Here is a 12,982-nt window from a genome sequence, read left to right on the forward strand (position 1 = left end):
CTGGGGGTTTTGTGGGCAGCCTCCTCCCAGTAAACCAAGGACAGACACATGAGCAATTGAATCCTCAGTCCAGGGTTCAGAGGCTGCAAGCATCCTCCGTCCCAGCTGGCACAATAGAACAGGAGTGGGTTGGTGAGAACAGAGCAGGCTAAGGAGAAACTCCAGCGGAGCAGCTGGAAGACCTCAGGGCACCACCAACCAGGTGATTTCCTCACCCCAAATGGCCTCACAAACCCTTCTTTCCTTACCCAACCAGGGGATTTGGACTCCTGGGAGACATGGGTGGGTTTAACCCAGCTCATACCCAAAATGGGGAAAAGGGATGAGAACTGAAGAAATCCTCAGAAAGGATGCTGGCAGCCTCCCTCCAGCAAAGTCTGGCCTGTCTGTATTGCCAAAATAGCATCACTCTCACGAGGCTGATGAAAGTTCTTGGCTCAAAGAACAAGACAAACTCTTTCAGACACAGGACATCACATTCCCTCTTTAAAAAAAACTCAGTGTAAGGAGTTCAGCTCACTGAAGACCACAGCCATTTTCTTCTGGGGGGAAAAATCATCAGGACAAGCTCAAAGTGGTTCATAAGCCCCAAATGGATTTAGTGTGAAGCTGGGAAGGGGAGGCCAGCGGTGCAAAGGAGAGGCTCACGCTGCAGACAGCCAGTCCATTTGGTTACCATGAATAAAACTCACTTACCTTTTCTAGAATAGAACTTTTGGCAGAGCCATTTTCTTAGGACTATCATTGCAGCTATGAAAATTAAAGCAATGGTGCAGGAAGGGATGAAAATGTGAAGCAGTGAAGTTGGAGCGACCTCTGGATCTATCCAACCTGGGTGAAGGAAAAGCACCAGAATCCCATTACATGGCAGCTCAGTGGTAGACCAACAAGTTGGCTATATGAGTGGGTTATAACCACCATGGCCAGGTGTGTCAAGCATGTACTCCATGCCAGCTATTGTTCTAAGTGCTTGGCGACTATCAGCTCAACTACTCCTCAAAATAACCCTGTGATGTAGGCTCTACTATTGTCCCCATTTTTTTGGTGAAGAAAGTGAGACAGAGAGGCTAGAAACTTTCCCCAAATTAGATAGTCAGTGGCTTAGCGGAAATACAATTCAGGCTGTCTGGTTCCAGATTCTGTGCTTTTTGCCACTTTGATATATTTATTCTATTCTCTTTTTCTATCTATCTATCTATCTATCATCTGTCTATTTATCTATCAACGTTTCTTTTTCCTATTCTTCCTTCCCCTACCCTCCTCATCATCCTCTCTCTCTTTCTGGTGGGAAGGTCTCTCAGCCCATAAATGTCTTTCCTCTACTGACAAGCACTCTCAGTGCTCAGATCTATACCATTAGTTATTCAATTTCAAGCATTAACAGGATCCTTTTGAAAAACTTGAATATACTAGGTAGTGCTAATATACAAAATCCAGTCCCTCATGTCTTGGTATGAATTACTGCAACTGGTCCTTTGCTTTGTCTCAGCTAATCAAGTTCCTGGCACCGTGGAAAAGATGAGTTTAGTAGAGCGGTGGATGAGAAGAATAATTTTGCAGGCTGGGGAAAGCCTTGTCAAAGGAGAGCTCTGGGTATCTACAGGTTAGAACAAGGGCTCCAACAAGGCTGCAGGGATATTCACAAAAGGGGGATGAAAGGGTACCCAACGTAAGTTGTGCCCTTTTCAAAAGCTTGAGTTTTGCCTTATGAAATCACTCACAGGGAATAAACACAACAGGCTGGGCAGGAAAAACTGGACAGAACTTCTCAGGAGGAAAGGCTCAGTCCTGCCAACTTAACAGGACTCCCCACACCACCCCCAGCACAGTGCCATCTGAGAACTATAGATTGTTTTCTCTGAGAAGGGATTAGACGTCATTTAATTCGAGCCCCTCATTTTAAAGTTGAGGAAGTAAGGTTCAGAGATGCTAAATAATCTATCCGAGATCATCACTGCTAAGTAAGTTGTAGAGCCAGGGTTGCAAACCCAGATCTCTCTAACCCAAAGCTTGGTCCTCACAGATATTTGTCTCTATCCAGCAGTGCGGTGAACATTAAGGAAGAAAAGGATAAGGAGCCTGGCTCATCTACAGCTTGGATAATCCATTTGATTATAATCTGCTTCTTAACTTCTAGCAAGTGCTTATTGAGCGCTTGCTGCATGTAGCACTGTGAGTCAAGGAGCACTGGGCTCCTCACTGTCTCCCACAATGGGAGGGGTCCCCAGCTCAGTGCCTTATGCAAACTCTTGCCCTGTGTAGATTCCCCCTCAGTTCCTTCCACATGCAGAAGCTCTACTCCTACCTGAAGACTTTCCAAAGTCAAACATGCAACAGGACATCAATCTGCTTAGATGTATTTGGAGGGCAAAGGATTTATTTATCTAGGTCACCTCTGAATCTTCTATAGAGCCAAGCACCAGTTACAAGAAATGTTTCCATAAAGATGTGTTGGGCTGAATTAACTATCTGTCTGTCTAGTCCACCTACCTTGATCTTCCTAGTCATTAATTACCTCGTGGTAAACTGCTAGTTATTCCCTTAATCTATTGCCTCTTTATTCCCTAGAATTAGGGTGTCATCTGGACACATGTCTTCTCAGAGACTGCATTTCCAAGCCTCCCCTGTAGTTAGGTGTGCCCAGCCATGTAAACTAAGTTCTGGCCAAGAGAATGGATCTTCTGGGTCTTGGCCTTAAAACATTGACTATGTCTTCCACCACTCTTTTTCCTTTTCGAGGGCTGAAACATGGATTTGGCGATGACCTAGCTTTGAAAATTCAACAGGGATAACATCTTGGAGATGTTGCTCTGGAGGCAGAGCAACAAGATGGAAAGAACTTGGATCACTGAATGAAAATAAAGTGTGAAACAAAACTACTTGGTTGCTCTGAACCACCTGAGTATTACATGGAGAGAAATATACTTTATCTTGTTTGAGTCACTTTATTTTGTGTGTGGGGAGGTCTCTTCATTATGGTAGCTTAGCCTTTATCTTTTTTTTTTTTTTTTGAGACAGAATCTCACTCCATCGTCCAGGCTAGAGTGCCGTGGTGTCAGCCTAGCTCACAGCAACCTCAAACTCCTGGGCTCAAGCGATCCTCCTGCCTCAGCCTCCAGAGTAGCTGGGACTACTGGTGCGTGCCACCATGCCCAGCTTATTTTTCCTATTTTTAGTAGAGACGGGGTCTTGCTCTTACTCAGGCTGGTCTCAAACTCCAGACCTCAAGCGATCCTCCTGCCTTGGCCTTCCAAAGTGCTAGGATTATAGGCATGAGCCACCACACCTGGCCAGCCTATATCTTAATAACATATTTTTCTAAATTGTTTTATAATAATTGAAAACTCTTTAATAATGATACAATGATGCAGTGGGAAAAATGTTTGCCTTGTCCTTACCAAATATCATGCACTCACAAGGAAGCCATGCGTCTTGCTAGAGGTGCCATATTTTTTTTCTGTTTCTACACTTTCTGAGTGCCAAGCACTTTACAAGCATATTTCATTTAATCCTCACAATAACCCTATGAGGTATCTACCACTATTTACCCTCATTCTACACTGACGGTAGACTGAGTGCTAAGGTGGCTAAGTAGTATGTTCAAGTCCTCAAAGCTAGTAGGTAGCAGAGAGGGAGGATTTGAAATTTAAGTCCATCCGACTTCAGAGCCCAGAGCCCATGCTCTCGACGAGTCACCTCCGGGTCTCCTAGCAGGGCCTCTCTTTTCTGCCAGCCCCACAAGAGTCTTTTTACAGTTAGTTTTTGTGCTCCAGTCCCATTACGTTTCCTAATGAAAATATAATGACTGGCTGAGCAGAAAAAACCCTATTTCAGAAGGAAAATGATCTTGTTGCTCCTAAACTTCTGCTTGAAAACTAGGATGTTCGGTCATCCATTCTGGAGTCACTGGAGCACCCTCCACCCTGCGTATTCTCATTTCTCTATTTGTTTTGTTTATTCATCAACTTCTGGAGAAGCTTGTGGTGGTTCACAGCAGTCAGCAGGTCAATTTATGAGAATGAGTAGAAAGGGAACAGTCATAAGACAACTTAAAAATGCCTTTGAGAAATAGAAGCAAAGAACCCATGAGAGGATGTGTGACTTTGGTTATTTTGTGCTGGCATTTGTGCCACAAACCAAGACATCCTTTGGCTGCTCTGATCTGCCTGTCCACACAGTCTGGCAGCTGGGATGATGGGACTGAGATTATCTAAGACCAAGTCTTCAACCTACCCATCTGACATTTATTGAGTTCTTACTAGGGGCAAAGCACTCTGCTTTTGCTTTAGTATGAATATAAAGAAGACTTGTCTGAACAATAAAAACACATGGAAAATAAAGTATCAGTAAAAGAGAAAAGACAGGCATAGTCACAAGGCAAACAAACAAATGTGCAGGTAATAGATCTTAAGAGACAAGATGAGAGAAAGACCCTTTTGTACCCTGGAGTTATCTGAGCTGCCCTGGAGAGAGGGTGGGCTTGGAGGTGGGGAATAATAACATTTTTGTGAAAAAAAGCAGACTGAGCAAAAAAAGGCATGGAGGTGGGAAAGGTGCAAGGACGTTCAGAGAGCATGTGGCGAGGAAGGGGCGCTTAATGGATCAGAGGACCCCTGTCAGGGAATAGTAGGATGAGAATAAAGCTGGCAAGGATGGGGAAAACCAGGCCGAGAATCTCTAGCTGCACAAAGAAGTCTCCATCTCCCTGCTGGCTGCATTTATCGGTGATACCCTAGGAGATCGTGACCTCTGATGAAGACTCCATAGGCCCTTCCCATGGTTGTTGACCATCTAGTTAGTCACGTTGGCTCCCATGGAGAGAGGGGCCAGTCTACTTAACTTCTCACATCATAAAGGCTTCCAGAGCAATGGTCAGTCTACCCTTGCACTTTTCTATCATGCAGGAAAATACAGTGACATAATCAGTGGTACAAAAGGTGGACTCTCATTATCTCTAAATTCATCTTACACAGGACCTTATTTCCCTACAGAGGTTCTCATGTAAGTGTCCTTCTAGAAAACTACATTTCATCTAAAGTACTGGCCTACACTTAACCAGGCATGAAATTCCACATAACAAAGGACAGTTGAGTAAACAATTCTAGGGGGAAAAATTCCTGTGGGTTTGTTAATTTAAGCCTCTAAAGCGTTAGTATGAATTAGTTATAGCACATTTTTTACAGGATGACAAATCTGGTGGTCCTAACTGTGATATAAAGAGAGGTAGATAATGTTAAAAGATCAACTTGCCTAATTCATTTTTTCACCCAAAGTTGGCCCTAAAATTGATGTATTTCTTACGTCTTTATTTCCGTCAAGGTTCTCAGCATGTCTCCTCTCTTTACTCACCGACTTCGTCATGATAATTCAGTTAGAAAGAAGCTGGGCTAACTTTAGCATTGGAGTTGGGTAGTGAAGTGTAATTAGATGGGGAAGTGGGAGGAAGGCAGGGATGACAATGCATCTAGCTGCCTCTGAAAATTTTATCCAAGGGGAATTTTTTTCCCAGAAGAAAATACTAGGAAAGTAATGAGGAGGTGGGTATTTATTTAGTCACTTTAAAATTCTCAAAGTTTGGTCTGTGGATCAGTGCCAAACCATGAAAAAGTTTCTTTTAGTTTGGATAGAGTAGATATCTCTGATGCCCCAACTTGTATCCTGTCTGCCCAACCCCTGATTTTAGCCTTGGCTGAATGTGGCTGATGGTGTTGGGGGGTGTCTAAGTCACTCCCCACTGACCATGTCACCTCTAGGATGTTCTGCTTCTGTGCCGGGGCTCCCCCAGTGCTGAAGGTTGGCCCCTCTCACCATTACTTCCAATGGCCAACTTACAGAATTTTTCCTTCTCATCTGCATGAATTTAGGCTCTACTGGATCAAAGGTCTGGCTTTCTATGGGGAATTCTCCTACTAGGGGATATTGTACTTGTTCTAATGTATCTAAAGTTATAGCTGCTGTCTGGTCACCTTGAACTCTTCACACTGGCAGACCAGTGGGCAAAGAAAAGAGTTACCATACTCGTGGAGTTATTAATCTTGATTACTGTGAAGATCTTGAGTGATGCTACATAATGGAGGCAAGGAAGATTATGTCTGGAATCTAGGGATCCACTGATTCACTGGTGGTTTCTACTTCCACATTCAGTGATAATGAAAATATATTTGCAGCAACTCTGGTCTTAAGGGTGAGGTGACCAAGTGATCAGATCTCTTAGGGTTGAAAGTTTGGGTCACCCTGTCAGGCAAAGAAACTATTCCATCTGAAGTGCTGGGTGAGGGAAATATAGAATGTGTGGTGGATGAGAGAAACAACAAAGATCGATTGTGGCTTGGGATTGATGGCCGCAGTGGGAACGGTAGCTTGTTCCACAAACTCTTCTTTTGTAGCGATTGTGGCTGCCTCCCAGCTGGAAGGCTTAGTGACAGAGTGGACTTAATGCAGGGCATGAGTGGAGGTGAGCAGTGTAAGGGGGACTGTGCATTCCTGCCTCACTTCCTCTCAGCCTCAGCTCTGATTTCAGCCAGCTAGAGTAGAAGTCTGGGTGGGCTTCCACTCACTTCGAGGCTAGCATTTCACCTCAGGTGGCTACTTTGCTTTCTGCCCTGGGACTTTTTGATGATACAGATGCTGTGGGAGCTCACTCAGCCCACATACATGCCTAGCTCAGGGGCAGAAGGGAGTTTACACTCCTGGGGACAATTGTCAACCAATGAGGGTGAAAGCAGATGGACAAGTCCTTCCACCTGAAGTTCTTTGAGTAAACATCTTAGGATGCATCTACATACTTCTCAGGTGGTCCTTGAATATCTGAGTTCCTATTGTCTACGCCAACAACTTTGATAATACACCTTCATATTTGCTTGTCTTTCTTTCCTGTCTTAAACTCCTAAATCTCTCATTTCTGCCCCCCGGGGTCACTACCTAAATACCTACCCGTTACATGAGTTCTTATCATAGGTTCTGTCTTGACTAACTAAGGGCAAAACGTGAAACAGAATGACAACATAGTGAATTTTCCATAATTTCCAAATCTATCAGTACAAGGGACTATCCTTTATTCTGTGGCTATGTCCTTTCTTGATTAGATAGGCAAAATAATGGCTTCCCTCAAAAATGTTCATACTCAGACCTAATCCCAAGAACCTGAGACTACATTACCTTACATGGCAAAAGGGGTTTTTGCAGATGTACTACATTGAGAACCTTGAGATGGGGAGATCATCCTCAATTATCCAGGGGAGAAGGGTACTTCATGTCGTCACAAAAGTCCTTAAAAAGTGGAAGAGAGAGGCCGGGCGCGGTGGCTCACGCCTGTAATCCTAGCTCTCTGGGAGGCCGAGGTGGGCGGATTGTTTGAGCTCAGGAGTTCGAAACCAGCCTGAGCAAGAGCGAGACCCCGTCTCTACTAAAAATAGAAAGAAATTAATTGGATAACTAAAAATATATAGAAAAAACTAGCCGGGCATAGTGGCGCATGCCTGTAGTCCCAGCTACTCGGGAGGCTGAGGCAGGAGGATCGCTTGAGCCCAGGAGTTTGAGGTTGCTGTGAGCTAGGCTGATACCACGACACTCTAGCCCGGGCAACACAGTGAGACTCTGTCTCAAAAAAAAAAGTGGAAGAGAGGAGCAAAAACGTTAGAGAAAGAGATGCAGTGACAGAAAGAGATGGCTGAGTGATGGGGTTGCTGGCTCTGAAGGTAGAGGAAGGGTCCACGAGCCAAGGAATGCAGGCGGCCTCTAGCAGCTGGAAAAGCCAAGAAAATGGAATCTCCCCTAGAGCCTCTGCAATCCTGCTCACACCTTGATTTGAGTAGAGTGAAACCCATGTTTAGTCTTCTGACCTCCACAAGTATAAGATAATAAACTTGTGTTGTCTTAAACTGTTAAGTTTCTGGTAATTTGATATAGGAGCAATAGGAAACTTCCACACTTGGTGATAAAATTACCTGTCTCTTATGAAATGATTCCAGATGTTAGTTGTTCTTACTTAGCAAAATAAATGTTCTTACTTGGCAAATAAAAAGTTGTTAGTCTCCCAAGATTCTTTGACATTTTGCTGGTGTATGAAGTTCAAAAGTATGGGATCCCTTCTAAAAATATCTAGTATAGCCAGTTAAGGCTCTGAAGGATTTTGAAAGAGACTAACTTTCTTGGAAATACCCTGTAACCAGCTGACTGGAAGTGAGCCAACAAAGTAGTATTCATCCTGCTGACTTATGGTACCATGCATGAGTCACAGTGGTTAGCTGCTGGCCTGGATATCTTCCATTTTCTCTACAGATCCATTCTCTACACTTCAACACTCTACTCTGAGCCCTGAGAGGTTGACTTTTATGGAATACCTCAGTGATCCTCTTATTCTCTGACTTCCAGCCGGGTTCCATCAAAGGAAGGCTCCAGCAGGAAGTTGGAGGGGAAGAGGAGAATGAGTCTGGGTATCCATTCACATAACTTCTGCCCCGTGGAGTTGCTGCAGGTGACAGCCTCCCTCTTCTGGAGGCCACAGCTCCTGTACAGTAGGGCTTTTCCTACAGCTGCCTTCTCCTGGTCCCAGTAACCTCTCCAGCAGTGGTCACTGCTCTCCCAACATTGAAGCCCCAGTGTCCTGCACTATTCTTTGTAGTTTCTCTAAATGCTGATCACACCTTCATAAATACTCCTCTTATTATACTCTTCTCAAGTTACTCATTTTGAGTGTGCCATCTATTTCTTGCTTGAACCCTGACTGAAAGATGTAGGAAGTGGGGGGTAGCTCTTACTTTGAGGGTCACTGATGTTGGCTGAAGTAAGTTCCTTTACATTAATGTTCCAGAACACACAACTGAAGTTTCTTCCAGGGTGGGGCTTTAGGCGCAGAACACTGGTGACCTGGTAGAGGCCTTCAGGGGTCCTGATGTGGCTGGTGTTGGCAGGAACACTGATGTTTGGCCAGGACACTTCTGCCAGGGGATAACCTCTAGCCTGGCAGGTGAGCTTTACCTCATCTGTCCCTGGGATGTTTAGGATGCCAGTGTTTATCTTTCTGTAGGAAGCTGGACAGTAAAAGAAGAAAAAGAAATAAGTCTTTCTTTTCTGATTCCTGTAGAGCTCTATACTTAATGCCATGTCCCTGGTATCATGCTATTTTACATGCATTGAATTATTTAATTCTTACAATACAACAGAGATGGCATTGTTGATATTTTCAATTTTGTTGGGGGTAACTAAAGGCAGAGAGGTTGAGTATTTCACTCAGGGTGACAGAGCTTATAACTGGTACAGCCAATATTTGAACATTGGAAGTCTGATTATAGATCTCAGCAGTGATCTAAGCTACCACACTTGGTGGCTTCTTGTAGTGTTTTCAATTATCTCACAATTGAAGATTAGAAATAAGATGGATAAATAAAATCACTGGATAACCCCCATATCTCACTTTATTCAGTACTTTTTCAAACATCTTTAGCTGAAATTTTGCTTTCCACTTCCTTCTTTCCTCTGTTCTCTTTGACACTAGGAGGAGAAAAAATAAAGACCTATATAATGTCTATAAACAGTCAACAGTTGGGTGTATTTATTATGTACTTCTCCCCAATACACACACACACACACACACACACACACACACACACACATGCTTCTTTACAGAATGTGCTGAGTACATTACCTATGGCTCCTTGCCCTCTAGCGATCTAAAATATACGAGAGTGTACAGCCAATTTGGAAAATAATATAGAGGTTCCTCAAAAAACTAAAAATAGTATTACCATGTGATTCAGCACTCCTGCTTATATCCGAAGAGATTGAAAATAGTATGTAGAAGAGATATCTGCCCTCCCATGTTCATTTCAGCATTATTTATAATAACCAAGATATGGAATCAACCTAAGTGTTCATCAGCAGATGAACAGATAAAGAAAATGTGGCATATATACACCATGGAATACACAGCCTTATGAAAGAAGGAAATTTTGTTATTCATGACAACATGGATGAAACTGGAGGATATTATGCTAAATGAAATAAGCCAGGCATAAAAGACAAATACTATTATATATGACCTCACCTATATGTGGAATTTAAAAAAGTCAATCTCAGAAACAGAAGAGAAAGGTGGTTAACACAAACTGGAGTGGGGAGGGATGGGGAAAGGGAAGATGTTGATCAAAGGGTACAAAGTCTCAGCTAGACAGGAGGAATAAGTTCTAGTGACCTATTACTCCGCATGATGACTCCACAGTTAATAATAATGTGTTGTATATTTCAAAATTTCTGTAAGAATAGATTTTTAACATTCTCACCACAAAAAAATAAGCTAGTGAGGTGATGGATAATTAATTAACATTAATTAGCTTGATTGAATCTTTTTACAATGTATACATAGATCAAAACATCACAGTGTACCCTATAAATATATACAATTATTTATCAATTAAAAATAAATAAATTAAAACATTAAAATAAAATGAAAAAATAAAAACCCTACCAAAAGTTTAAAAATAAATAAAATAGACAAGGACGATATTGACAGGGACAGGAAGACACAAGGACAAACTGCCCAATGATCTTAGATAATAGCCATAAATAAATAAATATTAACACCATATGCAGTTACTAGGGAGTGTGGAAAGTAACCTGTTGGTTTTTGACAAGGGAAAGAGAGAATGAGCACTGGCTTTCATTAGGTAGGGAATAATCCTTTAAGAAATAGAATTTCAATACAATGTTTGAAGTAAAGGCACAGGTGTGATTATACTCCCAACAATTTTTCTTAAATTTTTGGGAGTAAAAATGGGTACAAACTGTGAAAAGTGATTTCATGTGAAAATATTATAACAATCATGTGGAAAATATCTAATATGCATGATTTGTTTATTGTTTTCTATGTGTTGAGCTTTGTGCTATGTCCTTTTACATGCTATGGAGGAGGAAGGAATGTTCATGCCCCTCTCCACAATTTTTATGCCTCTGTCCACCTCCTTTCTTGTGTGTCTCTGTGTTACAAGTTGACAGTTTGATTAGTTATAGCCAAAGACACTCACTGGATCAGGGTTTGCTAGAGAGCAGGGTAACTGCATGTTGACCACCACCTTTGGACACTTTGGCCCTCCCCTAAAGTCCTTGCTGTGTGTGGTAAGCATACCTTGGCTGGGCCTGCTGGTGTGTCCCAAAAAGCTCTGACATCTTTCCAGCTCATGGTATTCCAGCTTCTGCCTGTGACTGGGCAGGTGGGGCAGATTTTCTTATCCATGACATGGTATGGATGAGTGAGTTTAGGATCTAATTTGCAAACCTTGGCTCCCAGATTAAGATGACGGAGCAAGAAACAAGAGGCCTCCTATTCTAAGTCACATTCTGCAGCTACACTATCACGAAGCACCAAAGGGAAAGGGGGAAATCATGAGCTCATCCAGCTATTAATTTAAAACACGGTGTTCATTTCCCATTTGGTTACTGATTCTTGTGCATATAGCTACTTAGTCAAGGAATCAGAAAGGTCTGAAACTTGTAAGTGGCTCTAAAACCTGACCCCAGCCCCTTAATATACATACACAATGTATGTAATACAGTTGTCTCATTTAAACCACACAAAGACCCTATGAGGGAGGTAAAATTCATATTGCTGATTTGTAAGTAGGGAAACAGCAGGGATCTGGGGTGGGTGGTGGTCTTGAACTCATGCTCTTTGTGCTACACTATTCTGCACTCTGCACTGGAATCACCATGAGAAGATGATTCTCTGTGTAACTGCACAAGTCTGGGGATGGAGCATCATAAACAGGAAGAAGAATACGTTCCCCTGGGGGGCTTAGGATCACCAGAACCGGTAGATGAGGAGAATCAGATTCTGAAGCAGCCTACTGAAGACTTGACCTGGTTAGAGTAACCAATCTCCTTGAAGCCAAATTTTTGCCTATTTCTAGCAATTAAACAGCATCCGAGGTGTGCATTTTGAGTACTCACTTTATCTCTTACGTTATTTATTTATACTTATTTTCCCTTGGTTCAATGTCCTCTTATAATCATTTCATTCTATCATGTTGTAGATTTTTTCTGCAAGCCATCAGGTCTTTGGGGGAAAAAAGTAGAATACATGGATTCATAGGAGCAGTGTGCTCTGGGTGACACTCCAGCCCACTCCTGCAGGGTGGCTGGGGACAAGAAGCTGACCTTGGTGTCCTGGTAGAGAGATGAGTTCAGAGATACCAGGGCCAGGAATCAGGAGCTTGGCTGAGCCTTCGACTTGGGCTGCATAAACGAGGGAGCAGAGGGGAGGGAGAGATCTTTAGCTAAAAGAATCAGCAAACTTTGGGGAAGGGACAGGAGCCCACACCCTACGTTTTTTACAACATCAAAAATGCCTCCACAGCCTCTTTCTCATTTGGGAAGTGGCTGAAAAGGCATTGCTTCCCGTAATGGGGAAGCTGGACTGAGAGTAATATTCTTAGGAAAAGATGAGAAAATTTTAGAACATCAGTGGTGGAAATAATTTAAGTCATCTAACTGCTCAATGACAAATATTTGCTACAGCAATTCTGCTAAATAATTATTTCGATGAATGTTCCACATGCACTTGAAAATAATGTGCATTCTGCAGTTGTTGGGTGTAAGTTTTTTTTTTTTTTTTTTGCCTAGTCAAGTTTTTATTTTTATACTTTTTTTTTGTATTAAAAGGAAAAGCATAATTACCACAAATTACAAAGGACTAAAGCAGGACTAGAATAATGAATGAGTCACTGCAGCCTGGAAAGCAGATATGCTCAATAATATTAATGTTATAACACAAGCTCATTCAAGTATTTTACCTTTTTTTGTCCTTTTAAATGTGATGTCCTAGCACGTGGTAAAGATAACATACTATAAGCTTAAGGTGGAATCTTCTCCACAAAACCAGATGACAAGTTTTCCTCTCCAGGGAGAAATGGGCTGTAAGTTCTTATCTTTTGTGCCATCAACTTGGCCAAAGGAGGAGAGAGTAGGTCTGGGGAAATTCCAGGGACCT

At 42.4% G+C, this 12,982-nt stretch overlaps 1 protein-coding gene across 1 annotated transcript in view; it reads right to left on the bottom strand.

The window, feature by feature from the left end:
* PDCD1LG2 (programmed cell death 1 ligand 2) overlaps positions 1-12,982 on the bottom strand; it is a 35,118-nt gene that overhangs the window by 5,654 nt on the left and 16,482 nt on the right. The window contains exons 3-4 of the mRNA XM_012647383.1: positions 8,760-9,032; positions 697-831 (exon numbers count right to left, since the gene is read on the bottom strand). Coding sequence (XP_012502837.1) covers positions 697-831; positions 8,760-9,032 — 408 coding nt within the window. The remainder of the gene's footprint in view (positions 1-696; positions 832-8,759; positions 9,033-12,982) is intronic.

The sequence above is a fragment of the Propithecus coquereli genome, unplaced genomic scaffold, assembly GCF_000956105.1.
Source record: "Propithecus coquereli isolate 6110/MARCELLA unplaced genomic scaffold, Pcoq_1.0 Scaffold267, whole genome shotgun sequence".
In the NCBI taxonomy this organism is placed as follows: domain Eukaryota; kingdom Metazoa; phylum Chordata; class Mammalia; order Primates; family Indriidae; genus Propithecus; species Propithecus coquereli.